Below are 22,018 nucleotides of genomic sequence, written 5' to 3' on the forward strand. Positions count from 1 at the left end.
ATAGTTCATTTGAAAAGAAGTGCCTTACTGCTGCCTTCAAGCTCTACAAAACTGCTCTGGGCTGATAATTAAAGGACGAACATTATCCAAAATAACGATCTCATGTAGGATTTGGATGGAATACAACACTTAAATGGTTGCTCTGAATATTGCAAATCTGTCAATTTCTGGGATGAAAATCTAAACTAAGGCCTGAGTTTTCACCAAGCTGGGAGTGCTCCGTGCCTTAGCACAAATGGTGCCAAAGACCGCAGCCCAGGACATCTGTCGCAAACCCCGGCATACACCATTTTCACTGATGGGAATGGGGCGGGACATTTTTCACATATCCGCGGTTCACGGGGTAGCTCCATGTTTTAAAGCACAGCTGCCTTCAAACAGAAGCAGTTTTGATCACCCAGTTTACTGAAACACGACCCGTGGGCTTTATACATTTGAGGAAAAGGTCTAAAATTGCCAGAGTTATTGGGAGAGGTTAAGGTTAAACCCTTTTGAAGAGGTTAGGTACCCCTTTGTAATGTTTAAAAGCAGGTATAATTGGATAAAAAGTGGATGAGGTCTGTGGGACTGTCAAGCTGTCAAGTCATTTCAATCCCTTGCTCTTAACATTTTGAAAACAAAGCAGCAGCCTTAAGTTGAAAAGAATCAGTGTTTGCAATTTCAATATATGCTGATGATATCAGCTATTAATTCTGCTTAACTGCTTCCACAACCTCAGTGGGTAAATTCACAATTTGAATGACAGCTCCAAGTGGTCATAAAAACCACTTGGTCTTTATATGAGGATATGAATACAAATGTTTGTTTTTTTTATAAGAGATTAAATACTTGATGTGATTTAAGTGTATTGAATGGGGTTTTATCAATGTGAGCCTTTTTTAAATATAGTGAACTGTAATAGGTACTTAGAAATTTATTTTACTTCACCTCAACATGGCAATTGAGGTTTGCTCATTGCGGATGCTGGATGAGTTGGTAAGAGGGTCTAAGAGCAAAGGGGAGGCAGGGGGACTAGCTAGGCTAAATGCATGGGGTTATGGGGATAGGGCCTGGGTGGGATTGTGGTCAATGCAGACTCGATGGGCCAAATGGCCTCCTTCTGCACTGTAGGATTCTATGATTCCATGGTTCTGTAAGGGTTGGCGTGAGTTGGCATGAATTTGGCATAGAGGCTATGAAGGGCAATGGGAATGAGTGAGAGGTGTGGGTTGGCATAGAGGCTATAAAGTGGTGGGGGCATGAAATGGCAGGGATGGGGCACGGGGAACATGTGGAATGTGAGGGCTGGGGGGGTTGTTTTTTGTTTTATAGCTTTTATTACAACTGGGGCAAAGTCCCAGTGCACCAAGGCAGGCCTCTCAACCAGCCCAACCCGGCACTCAGCAGTCTCAGTGACTGCCTCTGGGGTGGCAGGCCCAACTCCAGTTAGCAACCGTCTTCTCAGAGTGAAAACTTGGCCATTCGGGAAGATTTCTCCTGAGATAGGTTTGCAAATTCAGGTAATTTCTTGACTCTGCATATCTGATTCGGGCTTAAGTAAACATATCTGCTTAAATTGTTGTTTCACAAAACATGAAGTGAAAGTATTTTTCATTGTCTTGCTTCTAAAGCTTCACTTGCACAAATCTAAGTAGATGGATATTAGTAATGTAATCTAGAATATGGGTACATTCTCCTCAAGTTACTTCTTATTCTATTGAGACTTGGTCAAATTGAGACACCTAAGACACAGGACAATTTTTTAAATGTTCCTCTTGGTATGGGAGCAAGGCTGGAAAGGCAGCAATTATTGCCATCTGAGTTCACCATGTAGGTGCTGGTGAAAGTATATCTTTCTCTGACTCCTCACTGTCCCAGCAGATCATTAAGGAAAGCAACACCAAATCCAGAGTAAAATTGTAATGACATACCTGTTTAAAATACCACAAATAGATGCACTGAAATTGATTCCAAATTTCTCAAACAGTAGCAGAACTCTGCACAATGCATCTCTAAGTTAATATCAGGCCCATTTTAGGACAATAGGCATTTGGCCTATTGAGCTAATGTCAGGGTCTCTACAAGAGTTATTCCTCTGCTCTTTCCATATATCAATTTTTTAAAATAAAAATTTAACTACTTTGCTTTGACAAAATATTATAGATTCTTTTTCCACCCCAATTTTGACCGGGCATTCCAACCTTCCTGGAGTCATATGATTCTGTGCAAACTACTCAATTTCTGGTGAATCCTCAGCTAGTCTGTTTACCAGATAGGGACCAAATACCATTTCTCTTCCATCACCCTAGACATTGAACAATCAAATGGGCTCTTGTCTCTTTTTGTGGAGAAGCACTGGTGGAGGCCTGAGACGAGATGACTCGTCTGTTGCTTCCCTATCAGTTCATGAATGCTGAGACGCAGAACCCAAGAAGCAAAGGAAAAATATTCGTCTGTTTTAGAAATGGGTCTGAAAATCCTTGCTTCTTAAGCATGAAATGATAAAATGACACGCGACAGAATTGAATCAAGTCTGAATTATCTGTTATTTCCAGGGCAAGCTCACAGCACAAGGAAAATTACTCCAGCAAGATACATTCTATGTGACAGAGGAAGTTTCTGGAGCTCTGTCCCGAAGTAAGGAACGACGAGTTTTCCTCTTTGAGCAGATTTTAATCTTCAGCGAACTACTGAACAAAGGTTCCTCAACACCAAAGTATCAATTCAAGAATAGCATTAAGGTAAATATGCACAGGAGTAACTAAAGACTGCAGCATAACGATGCTCAGTTCTTCACAGCCAGTCCACAGAGCTGAGAAATTGGCATGTGACAGATTTTATTTAATATAAATGGTGATCAAAAAGTTATTTAATTTCAACCATTGTTCAGTTCATGGGTACTAACAACTTTCCCATATCTAACTCAAAAGGTTTATCTTAATATGCAAGCCTGATCAATGATGGTTTGATAGCTTGTGCAGAAATAAGAAGCACCATATCAGTATATTTATGACATGGACTTTCAGGCAGAGGACATTAGTTGGCAATCGAATCCATTAAATGTGCCTATTGTTTTTATGTTCCTTTGTTAGCTTAATCCAAGGACACCAAGGTCAATCCTCCCCTGAGGTTGCTAATTTGGTTTGGATAGAATTCTATAGAATACAGAGCCCAAGCCAACCATTCTCCATGTGCAAATCCAGATAGCATCAGCAGACTCACCCACTGTGGGGCATATCACAACCAAGCCCAAACCTATTCTACCACTACCTGGACTTGGGGTACAGGGGAAAATTGTATCAGCCCAAATTGAAATGAACTAAATCAGCAAAGATTGGAGGTTTGATCTTTGTCCAGCCTTGCCTGGCCTATAGCACACCTAGTGGTGCCTTTACTCATCAGGCCATAACTAACACTGCTACATGGTTCAAATATTACAATAATAATGTTTCATTGAGGAAGCCTGCAATGGCCTGCAAATGAAACTATTGAAGTAAAATAAACTCTGGATCTTAAGAATCAGAGTTGAAATGAGAAATCTATTTGCATGGTGAATTATTATGATGTGGAATGCACCAACTAAAGATTCAATAGTAACTTTCAAAAAGGAAATTGGATAAACACTCGAAAGGAAGGAAATTGCAGTGCTGTGAGGGAAGAGCAAGACAGTGGAACTAATTGGATAGCACCTTCAAAGACCCAGCACAGGTTTGATGGGCTGAATTGCCACCTTCCATGCTGTAAGATGCTGTGATTCTAACTCGTAAACTTTTTCAGCAGTTTGTCTGACCTTTTTCAGATCAATAACTTACGCATTGAGGATAACAAGGACAGCGAATCTTGCAAGTTTACTCTGAGATCCCAAGGAACCTCTGAGCGATTCATCTTACAGGCACCAGACACTGAAATCAGGCAAGCTTGGGTTCATGATATCAACAAAGTGCTCGAGATGCAACAGAATTTCTTGACTGGTATGCAGACCTTGTATCTTACTTATTCTTCACTCCATGTTTTATTTATTAGTTTTTAATTTTATATCATTTCCTTTGACACCCCGCCCACCTCACAAAAAAGAGTCAGTTGTTCACTCATTTAATTATCCCTCTTTGATTTCCAGTAGTTTTCTGTGTGCCAGCATCTTTTGCCCTTCCCTAATTGTCCTTTCAGGGGCTAATTAAGAGTCAACCATTATGTTGTCTGGAGTCACCTGTCAACCAGACTGGGTAAGAACAGAAGATTTCCTTCCCTAAAGGGCACGAGTGAACGAGATGGGTTTTTACAACAATCGCTGATAGCTGTGTTGTAGGGAAAAATCCCTTGTACCAGTGCATTCAAGAGGTCGAGTCTCAAGGCAAGGTTCAAAGTGTTTTTCTTTATTGTACAATTACTGGGATCCCAGGGAGACCCCCGTAGCCAGCTCAGAAACAGTGGCTTGGCCACGATGATCTCAACAGTTACACATTCGCTCTGGATATTTATAGGAATCCAAATTCGAGCGGGAACATTTGCTCATACATTTTTACAAGACCTAAAAAGTGGCCTATCTGGTCAGGAAGTTCCCTGGTAGACTTTGTCAATTTGCATCTGTATGGTGTGTGTCCGTGTTAATGGGACTGCCTGTTCTTGCCCCGGTGTTTTAATGTGTTTCCCATTATCCTCTCGATGTGTCCCCTTATCTAAATCGACCTCTGATGTTTTGTGTCTGTATTCTATGCTTGCGAGATTAGGTGTTAATGTCATTTTGTCCTGCTGTGTGTAGGGGGATTTAATCTAATCTTTTATTCTTTTTATCCTGGTTTATCAAGTTTCTTTGCCTGCCTTGGCCATTTTATTCCCATAATATTTTATTTACAGTACAGTTGTGCCATATATCCCACTCCCAGGTCTTGACTCGCAGATATCCCGATCTTCTGGCCAAGGGCCGTTTTAAAATGCAGCTTCGTGCTGTTGCTGGGCAGAATAAGGATCTTCTGTCGGCTTTGAAATTAAAGGTCTCTCAGCTATGCAGAGGGGGATTTAAACGAATGTCCATTCGGGTGTTCCCCTCTGCATTGTGGGCACGTTATGAATGGTGCCAATCAGTCCAATAAATGAATATGTTTAATGAGGTGAATATTGATGAGATAATAAAAATATGGCTTTGGAAATGGCCTACTTCAGTCCCTCCTCTCGTCCAGGGGGTCCCATTCATGGCTGACCCCCTATGGACGATCTTCAGAGGTACAGTGACCTGTACAGATATCGTCCTTGCCGTTGTTCCTCTTCCTCTATGGTGTGGTTAAATTCCTGCATCTGGATACTGGCAGTGGGTAGCATTCTTGATGCAATATTTGCACATATCATTTTAATACAGGTTAGGCCCAGGCAGAGTGTGAACAGGATGGCTACTATTACAATCAATCCCTTCATAATGTATGCTCCCCAAACTGTGTTAAACAGCCACCCTAACCACCCATCAGTCCCTGTAAATCCCTGTTTAAAGCTATCCAATTGCTTTTGTATCCCGGACATGGCTGTTGTTATGTTTAATGTCTCGTCGTGTACATATGAGATGCATTTTCCTTTGATGATGGTGCATACCCCTCCTTTTCTGGCTAGCTGATAGCCTACTGCATATCTCGTTTGCTGTGTGTATAGTCTGAGTTCTGCGAGTTCTTGGTCAATTGCACCCAGTGCTTGTAGGGTGCTGTTTCCTAAGATGGTAAGTCCACATATGAAGAAATTCCTATGACTGGCACTGATCACCCCTGTCCCCAGAAATCCATACCCCAAAGAAGACCCTAATGTGACAGGGGCCTGCCAGTCGGCGCAGAATTCTGCGCTGATGGCCCTGGTCACAATGCGTTTCTGGACATGCCCTTCGCTTGGGCACGGAACCGTGAGAGGTCTGATTGTCCCTACGGAAAAGAACCTTGGAGGCCTGTCTGTGGCCGTCATGTATACATTTTTGAATAAAAACACATGACCTTCTTTAACCCGATAACATGCATTACCCCGGGGTCGTCTGACCACATGGTCCCATGTTGTGGAACCTTCCCTCCCCCGGGACTGTCCACTTGATTGTACCCCTTGGTGAGAATCAAATGGGTATGTCCCCGAGGTTGAGCTTACGTGTGTGCCGTTGCACTTGCCACACATAAGCTGCCTACCCGTGGTGACTGCAATGCATTTTCGTTGCTTGCAGTCACAAGTGAAGTGTCCTTCCCGGACCCGGCACTCCTGGAGAGCACAATGTGCCTCAGCGCACGAATCATTTTTAGGGACAAAGGCATGCACGCACCCCCATCCCTCTCCCTTAAAACATTGTGGGTAGTTCCCATGTGTCTCCTCTCGTTGGGATCCCATCCCCCCTAGAATTCCCGGCTCAGTGAGCTCTACACACCTTCCTTGTATCCCTTGTTTAAAGTACCCAATATGTTCCTTGCAGGGTGCCCCCGATGTGTCAATAGTGAATAACTCTTGTGGGAGCCACCCTGGTGTTGCGATGAATAGGGAGTTTACTGATCGCGCTGAAGGGTAACAAGCGGTCCTATTCCCATAGATCTGGATGTGTGTTTTCAGGAATAGGTTTTCTTCCATGATTGGTGGTTCTGCTCCCCTAACCCCCATGTGTTGGAGCGTATTTACAATGGTCATGGTTATCATCAAATATGTCCCTATTCCCATATCGTTTTTTTACAACAGTATTTTTACAGTTATAGTATATACAGAAAATAAACAGGTAATTAAATTAAAAGTAGTTTGTTCCGACGTCTTGATAGTAGATCTGGTCCTGGTTCCTGTGGAATTTGAACGAACGAAAACGGTATCTTTAGTTCATTTGTCTTCATACAGCTTTAATTGGGTCCAATGTTTCCAGATCCCCTGTCCCCTTATATCTACAGTAAGAAGTCTCACAACACCAGGTTAAAGTCCAACAGGTTTATTTGGTAGCAAATACCATAAGCTTTCAGAGCACTGCTCCTTCGTCAGATGGAGTGGTCTCTGTTCTCAAACAGGGCACAGACACAGAAATCAAATTACAGAATACTGATTAGAATGCAAATCTCTACAGCCAACCAGGTCTTAAATGCACAGACAATGTGGGTGGAGGGAGCATTCAACACAGGTTAAAGAGATGTGTATTGTCTCCAGACAGTACAGCTTGTGAAATTGTGCAAGTCCAGGAGTCAAGCTGTGGGGGTTACTGATAATGTGACATAAATCCAACATCCCGGTTTAGACCGTCCTCATGTGTGCGGAACTTGGCTATCAGTTTCTGCTCAGTGACTCTGCGCTGTCGTGTGTCGTGAAGGCTGCCTTGGAGAACGCTTACCTGAAGATCCAAGGCTGAATGCCCGTGACTGCTGAAGTGCTCCCCCACAGGAAGAGAACAGTCTTGCCTGGTGATTGTCGAGCGGTGTTCATTCATCCGTTGTCGTAGCGTCTGCATGGTTTCCCCAATGTACCATGCCTCGGGACATCCTTTCTTGCAGCGTATCAGGTACCTTGTGGGTGATAGGGGATGTGGAATTTCTGTTTTATTCCTAATAGTTGGCAAATATTTTTCATAACCTTTCCTGTGAAATGTGTTCCCTGGTCCGAATCAACCTGAATTGGCATCCCCCATCGGGGAATGACTTCTGCTGCCAATATCCTGGCTACCGTTAGGGCTGTACAATTGGTTGTGGGGAATGCTTCTACCCACCTGGTGAATTGATCTACTATTACCAGGCAGTATGTTTTCCCATGAGAGGGGGGCAATGGTCCTATGAAGTCCATTTGTATCTGTTCCCAGGGTCCCTTTGGTCTGGGTTGGTGTCCCATCTTTACCTTTATGGGCTCCCCGGGGTTGTGCTGTGCACATATAGTGCATCTGCGGCAGTATGCGGCCACATCCCGTCCCAATCCTTTCCACCACCACTCTCTCCCCAGGCTCTGTATCATTGCATCCCTGCCTGTATGGGGAAGTCCGTGGTGTAGTTCCAGTAATGTGTTCTGGATACATCCTGGTGCCAATACCCGGTTATCTTTTCTCCACACCCCATCAGTCCCTTTAGCTGTGCCCAGCTCCTCCCATCTATCTCGTTCTTGTTGGGGAATGTCCCCATGTAATTTCTGTATGTCAATTTCTTCCGGTTCTACCACTATCGCTGCAAGGGGCAGGCTTTTAATGTCGCTGTTTTCTAGTGCTTGCTGTGCCGCTGTGTCTGCGGCTTGATTCCCTTTGAAATGAATCCACCCCGGGGTGTCCCTTCCGGGTTCTTGCTGGTGGGCTTTTATTTTAATTACTGCGGCCTCGGTAGGCTGTTCACTAGCTGCTAGCAGCGCCCTTATCTGCTGTTGGTGTTTAATGGGGGTACCTCCTGTAGTAATGAATCCCCTTCTCCCCCATGCGGACATGTAATCATGGACCACACCAAACGCGTATTGGCTGTCTGTATACACATTTACGGTTTTCCCTGCTGCTAATCTTAAGGCTTGGGTGAGGGCAACTAATTCTTCTACCTGAGCGGACTGACCCCCGTCGATCCGTCCTGATTCTAGGGTTTCCAGGTTCTGGTCTACTACTGCCCACCCTGTCCTTGGTGATCCAGATACATATTTGCGGGACCCATCCACATAGAAGGTCTTATCTTATGTTGGAAGGGGTTCATCTCTAATCTTTCCTTCCTTGCTATCTTCGTCAATTTCTCCACAGCTGTGCGCTTCCCCAATATCTAAAATCCCTTCCACGGGTTTTCTCCCGTGTCCCTAATGATGGTGACTGACTTGTTAGGGCAAGGTAGGAGTGTGGCCTCCCACCTTGCCCTCCTTATATTTGAGACTGTTTTGAGTTTGCCCGTGTTTAGCGTTTCTACCAATGTATGTTTTGTGTGTAGCACAATATCTCCTGTCATGACAATGGGCTCACTTATCCTCACAGCCCATGCTGCACAATCTAGGGCGGCTATGCACCTGGGCATCCCGGTGACTACTGGTCCCTGAGCCGTTGAATAATACCCTACGGGTCTCTTTCTATCTCCATGAGTCTGTGCCACTACGGCAGAATAGAAGCCGTCCTGGTTGTCACAGAAGATGTGGAACTCCTTGCTTCCATCTGGCAGTCCCAGCCCTGGGGCTGAAACTAATCTAGCTTTCAACTCTGCATATGCTGTCTCTTGCTCTTGTCCCCACTCTACACTTTCCAAGGCTGGCTTACCTCCCTTCACTAGTCTCTGAATTGGCTCCGCGATTCTTGCGAAGTCAGGGATAAAACTCCTACTGTAATTGAATAGTCCTAAAACTTTTCGGACCGCTCTTACTGTAACTGGTCGCGGTATTTCTTTAATCGCGGTTTTGCGATCTGCGGGCATTTCTTTAATTCCCTGGGAAATTAGGTGTCCTAAGTACAGGACCTGGGGTTTTGCAATTTGTGCCTTATGTGGGCTGACTTTCAGCCCGGCTTCTGCCAATCCTTCTAGTACTGCATACAGGGCTGCCTTGTGCCCTTCTTCTGTTTTGGACGCTATTAACACATCGTCCACATACTGGAGGACCGTATTGTCCTCATGCAATTTCACCCTACTCAGGATATCGCTCATTGTTCTGTGAAATATGGCAGGACTGTTATGAAATCCCTGTGGGAGACGGGTCCATGTATACTGTTTCTCTCCCACAGTGAAGGCGAATTTGTTTTGGGATTGTGTCTCCAGTAGAAGGGACCAGAACCCATTTGCTATATCTAGCACCGTGAAAATTTTGTGGTCTTGTGCCAATCCGTTTAAAATAGTCGAGGGGTTTGCCACAATGGGGTGTAATTTAGGTGTTACCTTGTTCAAACCTGTGTAATCGATGGTGAGCCGGTAGCTCCCGTCAGGTTTTATAACTGGCCATGTGGGGGAATTGGTGGTACTGGTGGTTTCCCTGAGGATTCCCTTTTCTATTAAACCCTTGACTATTTCTACCACTGCCCCTTGCGCTTCTCTCTTGATAGGGTATTGTCGGTGGGGTTTGTGTTCCGGTCCTGGGACTTTTATCGGTTCTGTGTCGGTTAGTCCGGTATCTAATTTCGTCCTAGCCCAGGCTTCGGGAATGGAAGCGCAGATGGCTCCGAACCCTTCTTTTTCCTGATCCCAATCTCGGGCCACAATGGTGGCTACCCCAACAGTCCCCAGGTGGCTTGCTAATGTCCCTATTCCGGTCTTCCTACCGTCAGGTTGTGGCCAAATTAGTTTCCCTTTCCCACAATCTATCAGCACCTGGTATTCCCTCATTCAATCATTCCCCATGATTGTGCCCTCATTATTCTGACATACATAAAATTGCATTGGAATATACTTGTGGTTGATTTCTACTAGTGTGGTCTCGCTAAGATAGGCGGGTATTCTCTCTCCCCCTACCCCGGTTCTGTGTATTCTTTTGTTGGTCAGTGGCAGGGGTAGGTTTGTAATTGATATGGCTGCTCCCGTATCTACTAACATGTGGCATTCCCTACCCCCTACCAAGGCTTCTACATATATTCTCTCTCCCTCTTTCCTGTTTTGGATGGGAGCTACGGGTTGTGAGATTTCGACCAGTGTTGGTCGATGAGTGGGGTAGATGGACACCGGCTTCTGTCGGGATTCACTGTCTTCTGTGGGCGTGGCTACACTAATCCTCTCCTGTCTCCCATCTCCCTGGTTTGGGGTCTCTTCTAATCATCCTAGTGGATTCCGGGAATGTGGTGCCCCCGGGGTTGGTCTATAGTTGTCTCGGGGTCTCCCATGTTTCCCCCAACACATTGCCTCGGTGTGCCCTGCCCTGTGGCAGTGGTCACAGTGGGGCCCGCCATTCTCGGGTTTCCCTCTGAATGGTGCTCCCCTGCAGAATCTAGCCGTATGCCCTGGCTGGCCACACGTGTAACAGCTGAGCCCGGTTCTCCCCTTATCTCCGTTATGGGGGGTTCCAGTTCTGTCTCGTCTGGGCTTTGTCTGGGCAACCTTCCCTTCTTTTATCCCGCTAGCCCACTCGACTAGCTCGTCATAGTCCTGGGATGCTATCACCCCCATCTTAAGGATTTCTTGGTGTACCTCTGATAGCCCATCCTTGAATGCCTGGATAAAAGCCCTGTCTCTCCTATCCACATTGTCCTGTCCTGAACACTCCCTATATACCTGGAATAATCTCTCTCCAAATTCCGATGCACTTTCCCCCTGTCCTTGTTTAGTATTTGTGATCCTGCTCCAATTAGTGGGGGAGTTCCCTAAGACCCGTTGGATTTCTGTCTTAAATAATGTGAAGGGTGCCTGCTGGGTGTCTATCTCAGCCGTTGTAGGAACGGCATGTGTCCACCTTCCTCCATTATAGTCCTGTGCTGCTTGGGTCGCTGGCCCTTCTGCCACCAACCTCCATTTATCCGCCGGACAGGCTGCCCTGACCAGCTGGTGTATGTCCCTTAAATGTAACTGGTGCCCTATCCAGAGTGAATCTAATTCACCCCAAAATCCCAGGTTTGCGCTTCTGGGTTTTAACTTCCCCAGAGATGCCATAATCTGCTGCCTTTCCCCTGGGGTAAAAGGCTTATAGGTTGCTTTTGGTTGTGCTACCGTCCCTCCTCTGGTGACTGGCGCTAGTGTGGTGAACCATAGATGGTTACCACTATGGGTACTGAACCATAGATGGTTACCACTATGGGTACTGAACCATAGATGGTTAGCACTATGGGTACTTGTACATATGTTACTGTTGTCACTGTTGGGGTAAGGGTTGGGGTGTTCTACCTGTTGGTATTGTTCTGTGGTACACTCTGGTTGGCTCCGCCTACCTGTAGGAGTATAAAGGTCACTGCACTGCCTGGTGACCCTTTAGTCTGGGATTGTATTGTTATATAGTATGCTCCATTCTTGTTACTAATAAAAGCCTTTATTTCCCGGGTACGATCCAGCCTCCCGAGTGATTTAATCGCGCATCAGCTAGATAATAATTTTTTATGTCCCCTTCTGATACTGGAGCGGTTGCATGTTTCTGCACTGACTCGTATGAGGGCACAGGGTCCGTTTCCTCTGATCTCTGCGTTATCTCCACAGTGTGGTTTCTGTATTCTAATTCCCTCACTCTCTCCTGCAATACCTTAATTTGTTCTGTCTCTTTGTGTCTCTCCTCCATGGAGGCATTTACCTTCTCAATTAGTCCAGCTAACTGGGTCACCAACATTACTCCCATTACTTTTGTTTTGTCCTATTTAACTCCGTCTACCCACTTTCTCTGATCTTCCAAAGTTTGTGATGCGTTCCACCCGTTCCGTTTCATCTTTGCAACAATCGCTTCTCTGGCTAACAGATACTTAAAAATGAGAGCTACTGCAGTTTCTCCCTCAATAACGTGGTCTGCCATTTTTCTGTCTAGCAGTCCTGCAACCCCCGTATGCTGGTTCCAACAGTAAAAGTGCCCCAACTCTCTCTCGCTTATCTCCTTATCACTGATACTGCTCCAGCACCGTCTGTATTGCTGTAGGGTCTCGTAGTGGGGTCCCAGTGGGTCTCTGCCCCTGTGCTCCCCCAACTATTCCTGACACCGCACGCTTGGTCTATTTTGTGTCGTCTTATTGGGATGTGTGCTGGTCTTTAGTGGGTTTGTCGGCCCCTGTCCCCAGCCCCTTTGAGTACAACGCCTTCCGCTTGGCCACCACCTCCCCTAGCAAGGTTGATCCGTTACCCCAAAAGGGAGTCTCAGCTCCCTGGTACCCTGCTATGGACTGTGGTGTTCCCTACAGACGAACAAGGTTATCAAACTCCACCCGGGTCCCTAGTGGACTCTCCGTCGTCGTGTCTCTTGGTCAAGATGGATCAGGTCCCCTCGTCCTCAACACTTACACATATGTATCTGTTATCAAAGCCCCTGTTATAATTAGTAACAGTATCGACTCTGAGTTATTCGCCCTTTCAGAGTCTGTGTTGTTACCCGATTTACACTGTCCGTGCCTTGCACCCTGAGTGCCTGTGCCTCTTAGCGCCCGCTTCAAAACCCAACCTTAGCGTGGGAGATTTCTCCTCTTAACGTCCGGTTTAGGGTAGGGCACCTTGAGTCAAGCACTCCCTTGTCCTATTGCCTTGGCACAGACAGCGGTTTCGTTTACAATCCTGGGTTAGTTACACCAATTAGTTCTGCATGCGGTTCTTATCTTTATATTAGTCTTAATTCCTTATTCCCGTTATCAGATAGCCCAAAACCTGTTATCTTTACCTCTGGTCCTCTATTTCTATTAAAGTTACTTATCTTCTTCCATACGGTCGTTCTGACCTATACCTCTTTAGTGCAGAATTCTGTTTCAATTTAAAAAACTTAGGTAAGATTATACAGTTCTACAAGACAATATTTAAAACGGACGAACCCTAACCCTTAAAGGTACCTCACTTTGAACGGAGACTTGTACTCGCCCCTGACTGCTCTGGATTTTTATCAGATTCGTTTAAATTTGATCCCGGCTTCCAGACCGTGGCCACCAGTCAGAAGTCAGATATCAAATCCTGAGCCGACTACGCCATTTGTTGTAGGGACGAATCCCTTGTACCAGTGCATTCAAGAGGTCGAGTCTCAAGGCAAGGTTCAAAGTGTTTTTCTTTATTGTACAATTACTGGGATCCCAGGGAGACCCCCGTAGCCAGCTCAGAAACAGTGGCTTGGCCACGATGATCTCAACAGTTACACATTTGTTCTGGATATTTATAGGAATCCAAATTCGAGCGGGAACATTTGCTCATACATTTTTACAAGACCTAAAAAGTGGCCTATCTGGTCAGGAAGTTCCCTGGTAGACTTTGTCAATTTGCATCTGTATGGTGTGTGTCCGTGTTAATGGGACTGCCTGTTCTTGCCCCGGTGTTTTAATGTGTTTCCCATTATCCTCTCGATGTGTCCCCTTATCCTCTCGATGTGTCCCCTTATCTAAATCGACCTCTGATGTTTTGTGTCTGTATTCTATGCTTGCGAGATTAGGTGTTAATGTCATTTTGTCCTGCTGTGTGTAGGGGGATTTAATCTAATCTTTTATTCTTTTTATCCTGGTTTATCAAGTTTCTTTGCCTGCCTTGGCCATTTTATTCCCATAATATTTTATTTACAGTACAGTTGTGCCATATATCCCACTCCCAGGTCTTGACTCGCAGATATCCCGATCTTCTGGCCAAGGGCCGTTTTAAAATGCAGCTTCGTGCTGTTGCTGGGCAGAATAAGGATCTTCTGTCGGCTTTGAAATTAAAGGTCTCTCAGCTGTGCAGAGCTTCGTGCTGTTGCTGGGCAGAATAAGGATCTTCCATCAAACTTGAATTAAAGGTCTCTCAGCTATGCAGAGGGGGATTTAAACGAATGTCCATTCGGGTGTTCCCCTCTGCATTGTGGGCACGTTATGAATGGTGCCAATCAATCCAATAAATGAATATGTTTAATGAGGTGAATATTGATGAGATAATAAAAATATGGCTTTGGAAAATGGCCTACTTCAGCTGTCATTGTCACCATTATTGAGATCTTATATTTCAGAATTGTTTTAATTAATCAAATTTACATTCCACCAGTTACAATGGTGGGATTCGAATCCATATCACTGGGGCAATAAAATCAGAAAATGCTGGAAAAACTCAGCCGGTCTGGCAGCATTTGAGGAGAGAAAAACAGATTTAATGTTTTGAGTCTGCATGAGCGCAGGAGCAGGAAGAGAAGCTATTGCAAGTAGTTAAGATTAAGTAGATAAGAATGGAACCATATGAGAACAGCCCCACCCAACTGAATGACAGTACGAGGCGTTGGAGGAGGATTGTGTGGCCAACTGAGTCACAGGTTGCAGATAGGTCAAGAAGGATGAGGAGAGAATGCTTCCCTTTGTCTTTATCACACTTGTGACTTTGCTAAGAGCTGTTTCAGTAATGGAGCAAAGGTGGAAACCTGATTGCAGAGAATTAAACATGGGGGTGGATTTTACAGTGGAAATAGATTACCTGCCATCTCCCCAAATGAAAGTCAGTCAACACTACACCCACCAGAAACCTGGCTGTCTTGCAACGGTATTTTGCTGGGGGCAGCCCCAATTGGTCACAGTGGAACTTCCACCCCCATATTGGAGTAAGTCTGCCATGGAGAGCTGCAGTCCCATCTGATTGACTGGCAGCTATGTAGGCTCATCAGCACCAGGATCAAGTAGTGGCCACTGCTGGAACTACAAGCAGTCCCTGGCGAACAAGTGTAACATGTACTGAACTTCATCTAAGTCCAGGATTTGGGAAAGGCCTGCCTGTCAGACCCCATAGAAGTGGGGGGTGGGGGTGCATCAGTGTTTCAGAGGCCAGGAGGGGGGCTTAAAAGGGGGAAATTATCTTTGAGGGAGGGCTTGCCTGACAGCAGCCCATGCAGTGAAAGCTGCAACCCGCCTGCCTAGCCTTCCCCTGCCACACGTCATGGCAGACGAGGAGTGAGGCCTTTTAATGGCCACTAATTGGCTATGTAAGAGACTCAATAGGCGCAAGGATGGGCAGGGCATCTGACACCTACCTGACCATCATAATATGGGAGACAGGCCAGGGTGGGCGGGAAGGCCATGGACAGGCCTCTTGTTTTATTTTACAAGCCCCCTTAATTTCAAATATGCCAGTGTGGGAGCCATCAAATTAATCTCTTGGAGTTCTGGGAAAGATGGGCATGGAATTGGGCGGCCGTCCAAGAACTTTCAAGTCTTTGGAAAGGATAAAAGGAGGTTGGAAATGAGGCTGTAATTTGTAAGTAGGGTGGGTTCAAGAGTTGGTTCCCTCAGGAGAGGGATGATGATGGCAAATTTAAAGAGAGAGCATCTGGAAAGAGAGAACTGTTAATGATATCGGCTAGCATGGGGATCAGGAGGGGAAGTTAACGTGGTCACCAGTTGAGTGGGCAGAGGGCCGAGGAACCAGGAAGTGGGTCTCGTACAAAATGAAGAGGCAGGAGGGAAAGTAGAGAAAGATGCCAGTTCAAATGTAAGGAAAGGGAAGTTTGGCTTGATTGGCCATATAATGTTTTGTAAACCAATGATCTCTGTTTGATTATTCACGTGAAGTGACATCATCTGAGGCATTTGCGGGTTTTTTTCTCTTCCATCCTGGACTGTAAGCAAGCCACACCTATCTAATAAAGTTCAACTAACTGTTTAAGTAAGTCACTGTATGGCAACCTTTTCATCCTTTTACCTTGCTGTACAAGTGAGCTGACCACATTAATATATAACATTAAATGATAAAAACTGGCGACAAGTGCAGGATTTCCAGCTGGATCCTTGACAAAGATCAGTTTTAGACTAAACTGGCGATGAGAAGCGTTTTTCAACAAAATAGTAAAAACAGAATCAGCTCAGACCTGGAACTGGCGTTAAGGAACAGTTTCCAGTGGACCGCACCATCATCGATTGCATTACAGTAAAACTGGCTGCAGGAATCCGGTATTAGCAAAGTAGCGATTACTTTTTTAAATGAAAATATATTACTCCAGACTAAATCCTAACGTTTAAAATCTCTCGACCGCAATGCCAGAGAGAACGGAGGATTGAAGGGCAGAAAATAAATAAGCCAGTCAATCGACTGCAAAAGAAGTCTAAGTAAAGCAGTAGGTGCAACAAAAAAATTTTTAAATTTAGTTTACTTACTGGTAAACCTGGGGAGACTTTTCTGAACTGCAGGTCCTCACATGTGGCAGGCTGCAGCATCCGGATCCCCTCCCTCAAAAAGAGAGAGAGAGAGAGCCTGCATTCTTTTAAAGAAAGAAGAAAAGAAACTACTCCAGAAATAAAGTTATACAAACAACATCTTCTACTTTTGGGTTGGATTGCTGACTGCACAAAAAAAACAGCTACAGTTCCAAAAAAAACAACAAATTTAAAGAAACAACAGAAGAAAGAATACAAATTGAAAAGGAAGAGAAAATAAGGGAGCGGGGGGCGATTCTCCCAAAAGTGCTGAATTGACGAGAAAATTGGTGTAAATCATGACTGTTTTTTCAGTTCAACTTCAGACTCCCACACTCTGTGCAATGCAGAGGCCACAATTGTGAATATCATTAAAAGCTCTGGGGGCTTAGGCCTATTCACGTCGGAGTCTGACAGTTCCGGATCTCTGCGCATGCACAGTGGTCCCGATCTCTCAGACTGCAGTTTGCTGGCCGGCGATCAAGCTGGCCAGGCTGGGACCCTTGCAGTGCGCCCCCCCCCCCACCCACGGCCCAATCACGGTACAATCACGGGCCCCACAAGCATTCCCGGGCCATACCCGACTCCCCCGTCCCAGAGCGCCCTGATCTCCAGCAACCATCCCCCTCGCAACAGTGGCGATCCCCTCACTCCCCCCCATCCTGGCAAACCACCACCCCCCCCCCCCCCTGGGAGGCAGACCCCCCTCCCCCCGGGCAGACCACGCCCCTTAGCCCACCCCGGTCGCTGGCCTCCCTCCAGCCGCGACCGATCCTAATTCGAAGCGGCAGCGGGACCCCCCATCCCACTGATCACCCCCTAGGCCCCTCCTGCAATAGGCAATGCCCCCTGGCCTGCCTACAATATGCTCTGCCCCTTGGCCCCACCCCGTCCCTTGGCCCAGCCACACTCCCCTAGGCCTCTGCCCCTTGCCCCCGAGGCCCCGCCTCCTTGGCCTGCCCCCTTTGCACTGCCCGATGCCTGATGGGCAGTGCCAAAGTGCCCCCTGGGCATGGGCACTTTGCCCCTTGGGCAGTGCCAGGGGACACTGGCTGGCACTGCCAGGGTGCCCATGCCCAGGGGGCACCACCCCTCAACCACCTGACCCTGTGGGGGGGCCCCACTTGCTCCCTTCACTCCAGCAGGGTCTCCCGCTAGTTCCCTACAAGTAGGGAGCTACTCGAAACCCCGCCGGAATGAAATACTCCTGGCAGGGTCGGAGATGCTATTGGGCCCGGAGAATTCTGCGCTGGGCCCGATAATCACATTTAAAATACATTAAAAACAGATTTAGATTACTTAGCTCTTTTCCCATCGATTTCCAGTGTGGTCCTGACTGCGCCTGACCTCCGGCTGTGGGAGACGCGCATGCGTTGGGAACACATGCGCGAATCCCGCGAAATGGCCGACATGCAATTCTTCCATCCCGGCACGCCAAAAACGTGTGCATCGGGATAGAAGAATCAGGCCCAAGAAGGGAGGAAGTTAAAGAAGTAACACGGCTGTGGTGGGCGACACGGTGGCACAGTGATTAGCACTGCTGCCTCACAGCACCAGGGACACAGGTTCAATTCCAGCCTTGGTCACTGCCTGTGTGGAGTTTGCATGTTCTGCCCGTGTCCACGTGGGTTTCTTCTGGGTGCTCCGGTTTCCTCCCACAGTCCAAAGATGTGCGGGTTAGGTTGATTGTCCAAGCTAAAATTGTCCCTAGTATCAGGGAGATTAGCAGGATAAATGTGTGGGGTTGCGGGAATACGGCCTGTGTGGGATTGTGGTCAGGATAGACTCGATGGGCCGAATGGCCTCCTTCTGCACTGTAGGATTCTATGGGATTCTATAATTCTTAGAAATGGTAACTGCAATGATGGGCAAAGGCAGTGCTGTGGAAGCATTCAATAAAAAGATGGAAATATGGAATGCTTATAAAGAGAGATTTCAATATTATCTTATGGGCGGCACGGTAGCACAATGTTAGCACTGCTGCTTCACAGCTCCAGGGACCTGGGTTCGATTCCCGGCTTGGGTCACTGTCTGTGTGGAGTTTGCACATTCTCCTCGTGTCTGCGTGGGTTTCCTCCGGGTGCTCCGGTTTCCTCCCACAGTCCAAAGATGTGCGGGTTAGGTTGATTGGCCAGGTTAAAAATTGCCCTTTAGAATCCTGAGATGCGTAGGTTAGAGGGATTAGCGGGGGTAAATATGTGGGGGTAGGGCCTGGGTGGGATTGTGGTCGGTGCAGACTCGATGGGCCGAATGGCCTCCTTCTGCACTGTAGGGTTTCTATGATTCTATGATCTATGATCTTGCAGCAAATAGGATACCAGATTAATTTAAAGTAGTTACTTCCCTTACCATAGTTGGTTATAAAGACACTAGAGTGTCTTGCCCACCCCGAGAAGCCTGGTGGAAAAACCTACAAGGAACTGACCCAAGATTCTCAAGAATCACTTTTTGCCTAAACCACTAATAATTGCTGAGAGATTCAGGTTCCAACGATAGAGTCAGGAAGAGGGCGAAAATATATCGCAATTCAGAGCAACATTAGGAAGGCTCGCAAAGAACTGTGAGTTTGGCCGGACCCTTGAAGATGCTCTGCAAGATAGACTTGCTTGTGAGCTTCGAGATGAAGCAATTCAAAGATGACTGCTTATCGGAAGTTCTGAAACCTGCCGTTGAGATTGCAGGGTCTATGAAATTGGCCATGAAAGTAGCTTCCCAAATTGGAGCTGGCACCAAAATACATAAGATGGGAATGGACAGGAAGAGATTTCTTAAAATGCAAGCCTGCCTTAGGTGTGCTCGGGTGGGGCACTCTCCACATGAATGTTGGAGCAGACCAAATAGATGTGGAAACAGTGGCAAGAAAGGCCACATTACAAAGGCATGTTAGACACAACAGACTTCTGGCAGGGCCAGTCTGGGATTTTAAATAGTTACTCTGGAGTTAGAAATTGTTTTTTTCCTTCTAACTCCTTCAAAATAACTGTTAGGGTAAAACTGGCAGAACCATTCGGAGTGAACAATTTAAATTGCTTTATCGGATGCTCCCCCGTCCAGTGCATTTGCCTAGGGGGAGTTAGCACTCCAATTGCGGGTCATTCCTTACCTGGGAACTTCCAAGAAGGATTCCCCAATGCATCATTGGGGTACCCCCAAAATGCAATGCTGGGGAAGCAGAAAGTTATGGGCCTTGGGACTTTGGAAGTGTAGTTGTAAGTGAGTTACGAGATAGTTCTTTCCAAGGGCAGACACAGAAGGAGGTAGGGTTGTGGTGTAATCCTGATCGCGTCCTGCAGCCAACATCATGTGATTTGGAAACAGGGATGAATCTTAATTCCCAAAAACAAGTGGGTAGGGGTCAAGTGAAATGTTAAACCTTAAAAATCTCAAACCTGACTCCAATCCATCCACTGAATGGAAGTGGAAGAAGTTTCAAACTCCACCTACCATGCTCCCAGTAGCAGCTGCAGACTCCCTATCTGGGGCAGTAACTGCTCTGGAATGCTCCCCACACCTAACTGTAAGCTAAGTCTGTCAATAAGGCTTTCTTATCTTTTCTTTTTTTTAACTTACGGGCAGGGATTCATGGCTAACAATAGTGCGTGCTGTGGAGTCTAAAATCCACTCACCACCACCAGCTCCCCCATCCTCCGCAACCTCGCCACCACAATCCCCTAGCTATCCCTCCTGATTGTGATCAGGCTTAATTCTTGTGAAAAATACAGTGCTCGCCAAGATTTTGTGTAGTCAGATTCGGTATCATTATTAGTAACAGGAGAACCCTGTAACACAATTGGCAAAAGGAGTTTCAGCCTGTGTCTCTTCTAATAGACCAAGAACATTGTGATCTTCCTCACAAAGAGAGCATACAATGTGGTGAAGATTAGTGAGAATCCAAGGGGTTGCGAAGCCTTCAAAGACCAACACAGGACAAAAAAGAAATAAGGGGGGGGGAGAAGATTAAATATGAGGGTAAGTTAGCCAGTAATATAAAAGAAGATTGCAAGAGTTTTTTTAGATAAATAAGGGTAAGAGAGAGGCAAGAGTGGACATTGGATTGTTGGAAAATGATGCTGGAGAATGAGTAATGGGGAACAAAGGAATGGTGGAGGAACCGAATTAGTACTTTGCGCCAGTCCTCACGGTGGAAGACACCAGTAACATACCAAAAATTCAAGAGAGTCAGGGAGCAGAGGTGAGTACAGTGGCCATTACAAAGGAGAAGGTGCTAGGGAAGTTGAAAGGTCTGAAGGTGGATAAATCACTTGGACTGGATGGACTATACCCCAGAGTTCTGAAGGAGATAGCTGAAGAGATAGTGGAAGCATTAGTGGTGATCTTTCAGGAATCATTGGAGTCAGGGAGGGTCCCAAAGGTTTGGAAATTTGCGAATGCAACACTTCTGCTGGAGAAGGGAGGGAGGCAAAATATGGGAAATTACAGACCAGTTAGCTGACCTCGATCATAGGTAAGATTTTAGAGTATTATTAAGGATGAGATTTCGGAATACTTGGAAATGCATGGTAAAATAGGGCAAAGTCAGCATGGTTTCATCAAGTGAAGGTCATGTCTGTTAAAATTCTTTGAGGAGGAAATGAGCAGGTTAGACAAAGGACAGCCAGTGGATGTTATCTACTTTGAGTTCCAGAAGGCCTTTAACAAGGTGGCGCACAGGAGGCTGCTGAGTAAGATAAGAGCCCATGGTGTTAGAGGCAAGGTACTAGCATGTATAGAAGACTGGCTGACTGGCAGAGAGTGGGTTTAAAGGGTCCTTTTCAGGATGGCAGCAGCTGACTAGTGGAGTTCCACAGGGGTCAGTGCTGGGACCACAACTTTTCACTTTATACATCAATGATTTATGTGAAAGAACTGAGGGCATTGTTGCTAGGTTTGCAGTTGATACAAAGATAGGTGGAAGGACAGGTAGTATTGAGGAGTTGGGGAGGCTGCAGAAGGACTTGGACAGGTTAGGAGAGAGAGGAAAGAAGTGGCAGATGGAATACAATGTGGGAAAGTGTGAGGTTATGCACCTTGGTAGGAAGAATAGAGACGTAGACTATTTTATAAATGAGGAGAGAATTAAGAAATCAGAAGTGCAAGGGGACTTGGGAGTCCTGGTTCAGGATTCTCTTAAGGTTAACGTGCAGGTTCAGTCGGCAGTTAGGAAGGCAAATGCAATGTCAGCATTCATTTCGAGCGGATTAGAATACAAAAGCAGGGATGTATTGCTGATGCTTTATAAGCCTCTGGTGAGACCACATTTGGAGTATAGTAAGCAATTTTGGGCCCCATATCTAAAGGAAGGATGCATTGGCCCTGGAGAGGGTCCAGAGGAGGTTCATGAAAATGATTCCAGGAATGAAAGGCTTGACATATGAGGAGGGTTTGAGGACTCTGGGT

The 22,018-nt window shown here is 46.1% G+C and overlaps 1 protein-coding gene across 1 annotated transcript in view; it reads left to right on the plus strand.

Moving 5' to 3' along the window:
- LOC144504041 (rho guanine nucleotide exchange factor 25-like) overlaps window positions 1-22,018 on the plus strand; it is a 62,107-nt gene that overhangs the window by 34,324 nt on the left and 5,765 nt on the right. The window contains exons 10-11 of the mRNA XM_078229198.1: window positions 2,535-2,720; window positions 3,779-3,950. Coding sequence (XP_078085324.1) covers window positions 2,535-2,720; window positions 3,779-3,950 — 358 coding nt within the window. The remainder of the gene's footprint in view (window positions 1-2,534; window positions 2,721-3,778; window positions 3,951-22,018) is intronic.

This window comes from Mustelus asterias, chromosome 14 (assembly GCF_964213995.1).
Source record: "Mustelus asterias chromosome 14, sMusAst1.hap1.1, whole genome shotgun sequence".
NCBI lineage: Eukaryota > Metazoa > Chordata > Chondrichthyes > Carcharhiniformes > Triakidae > Mustelus > Mustelus asterias.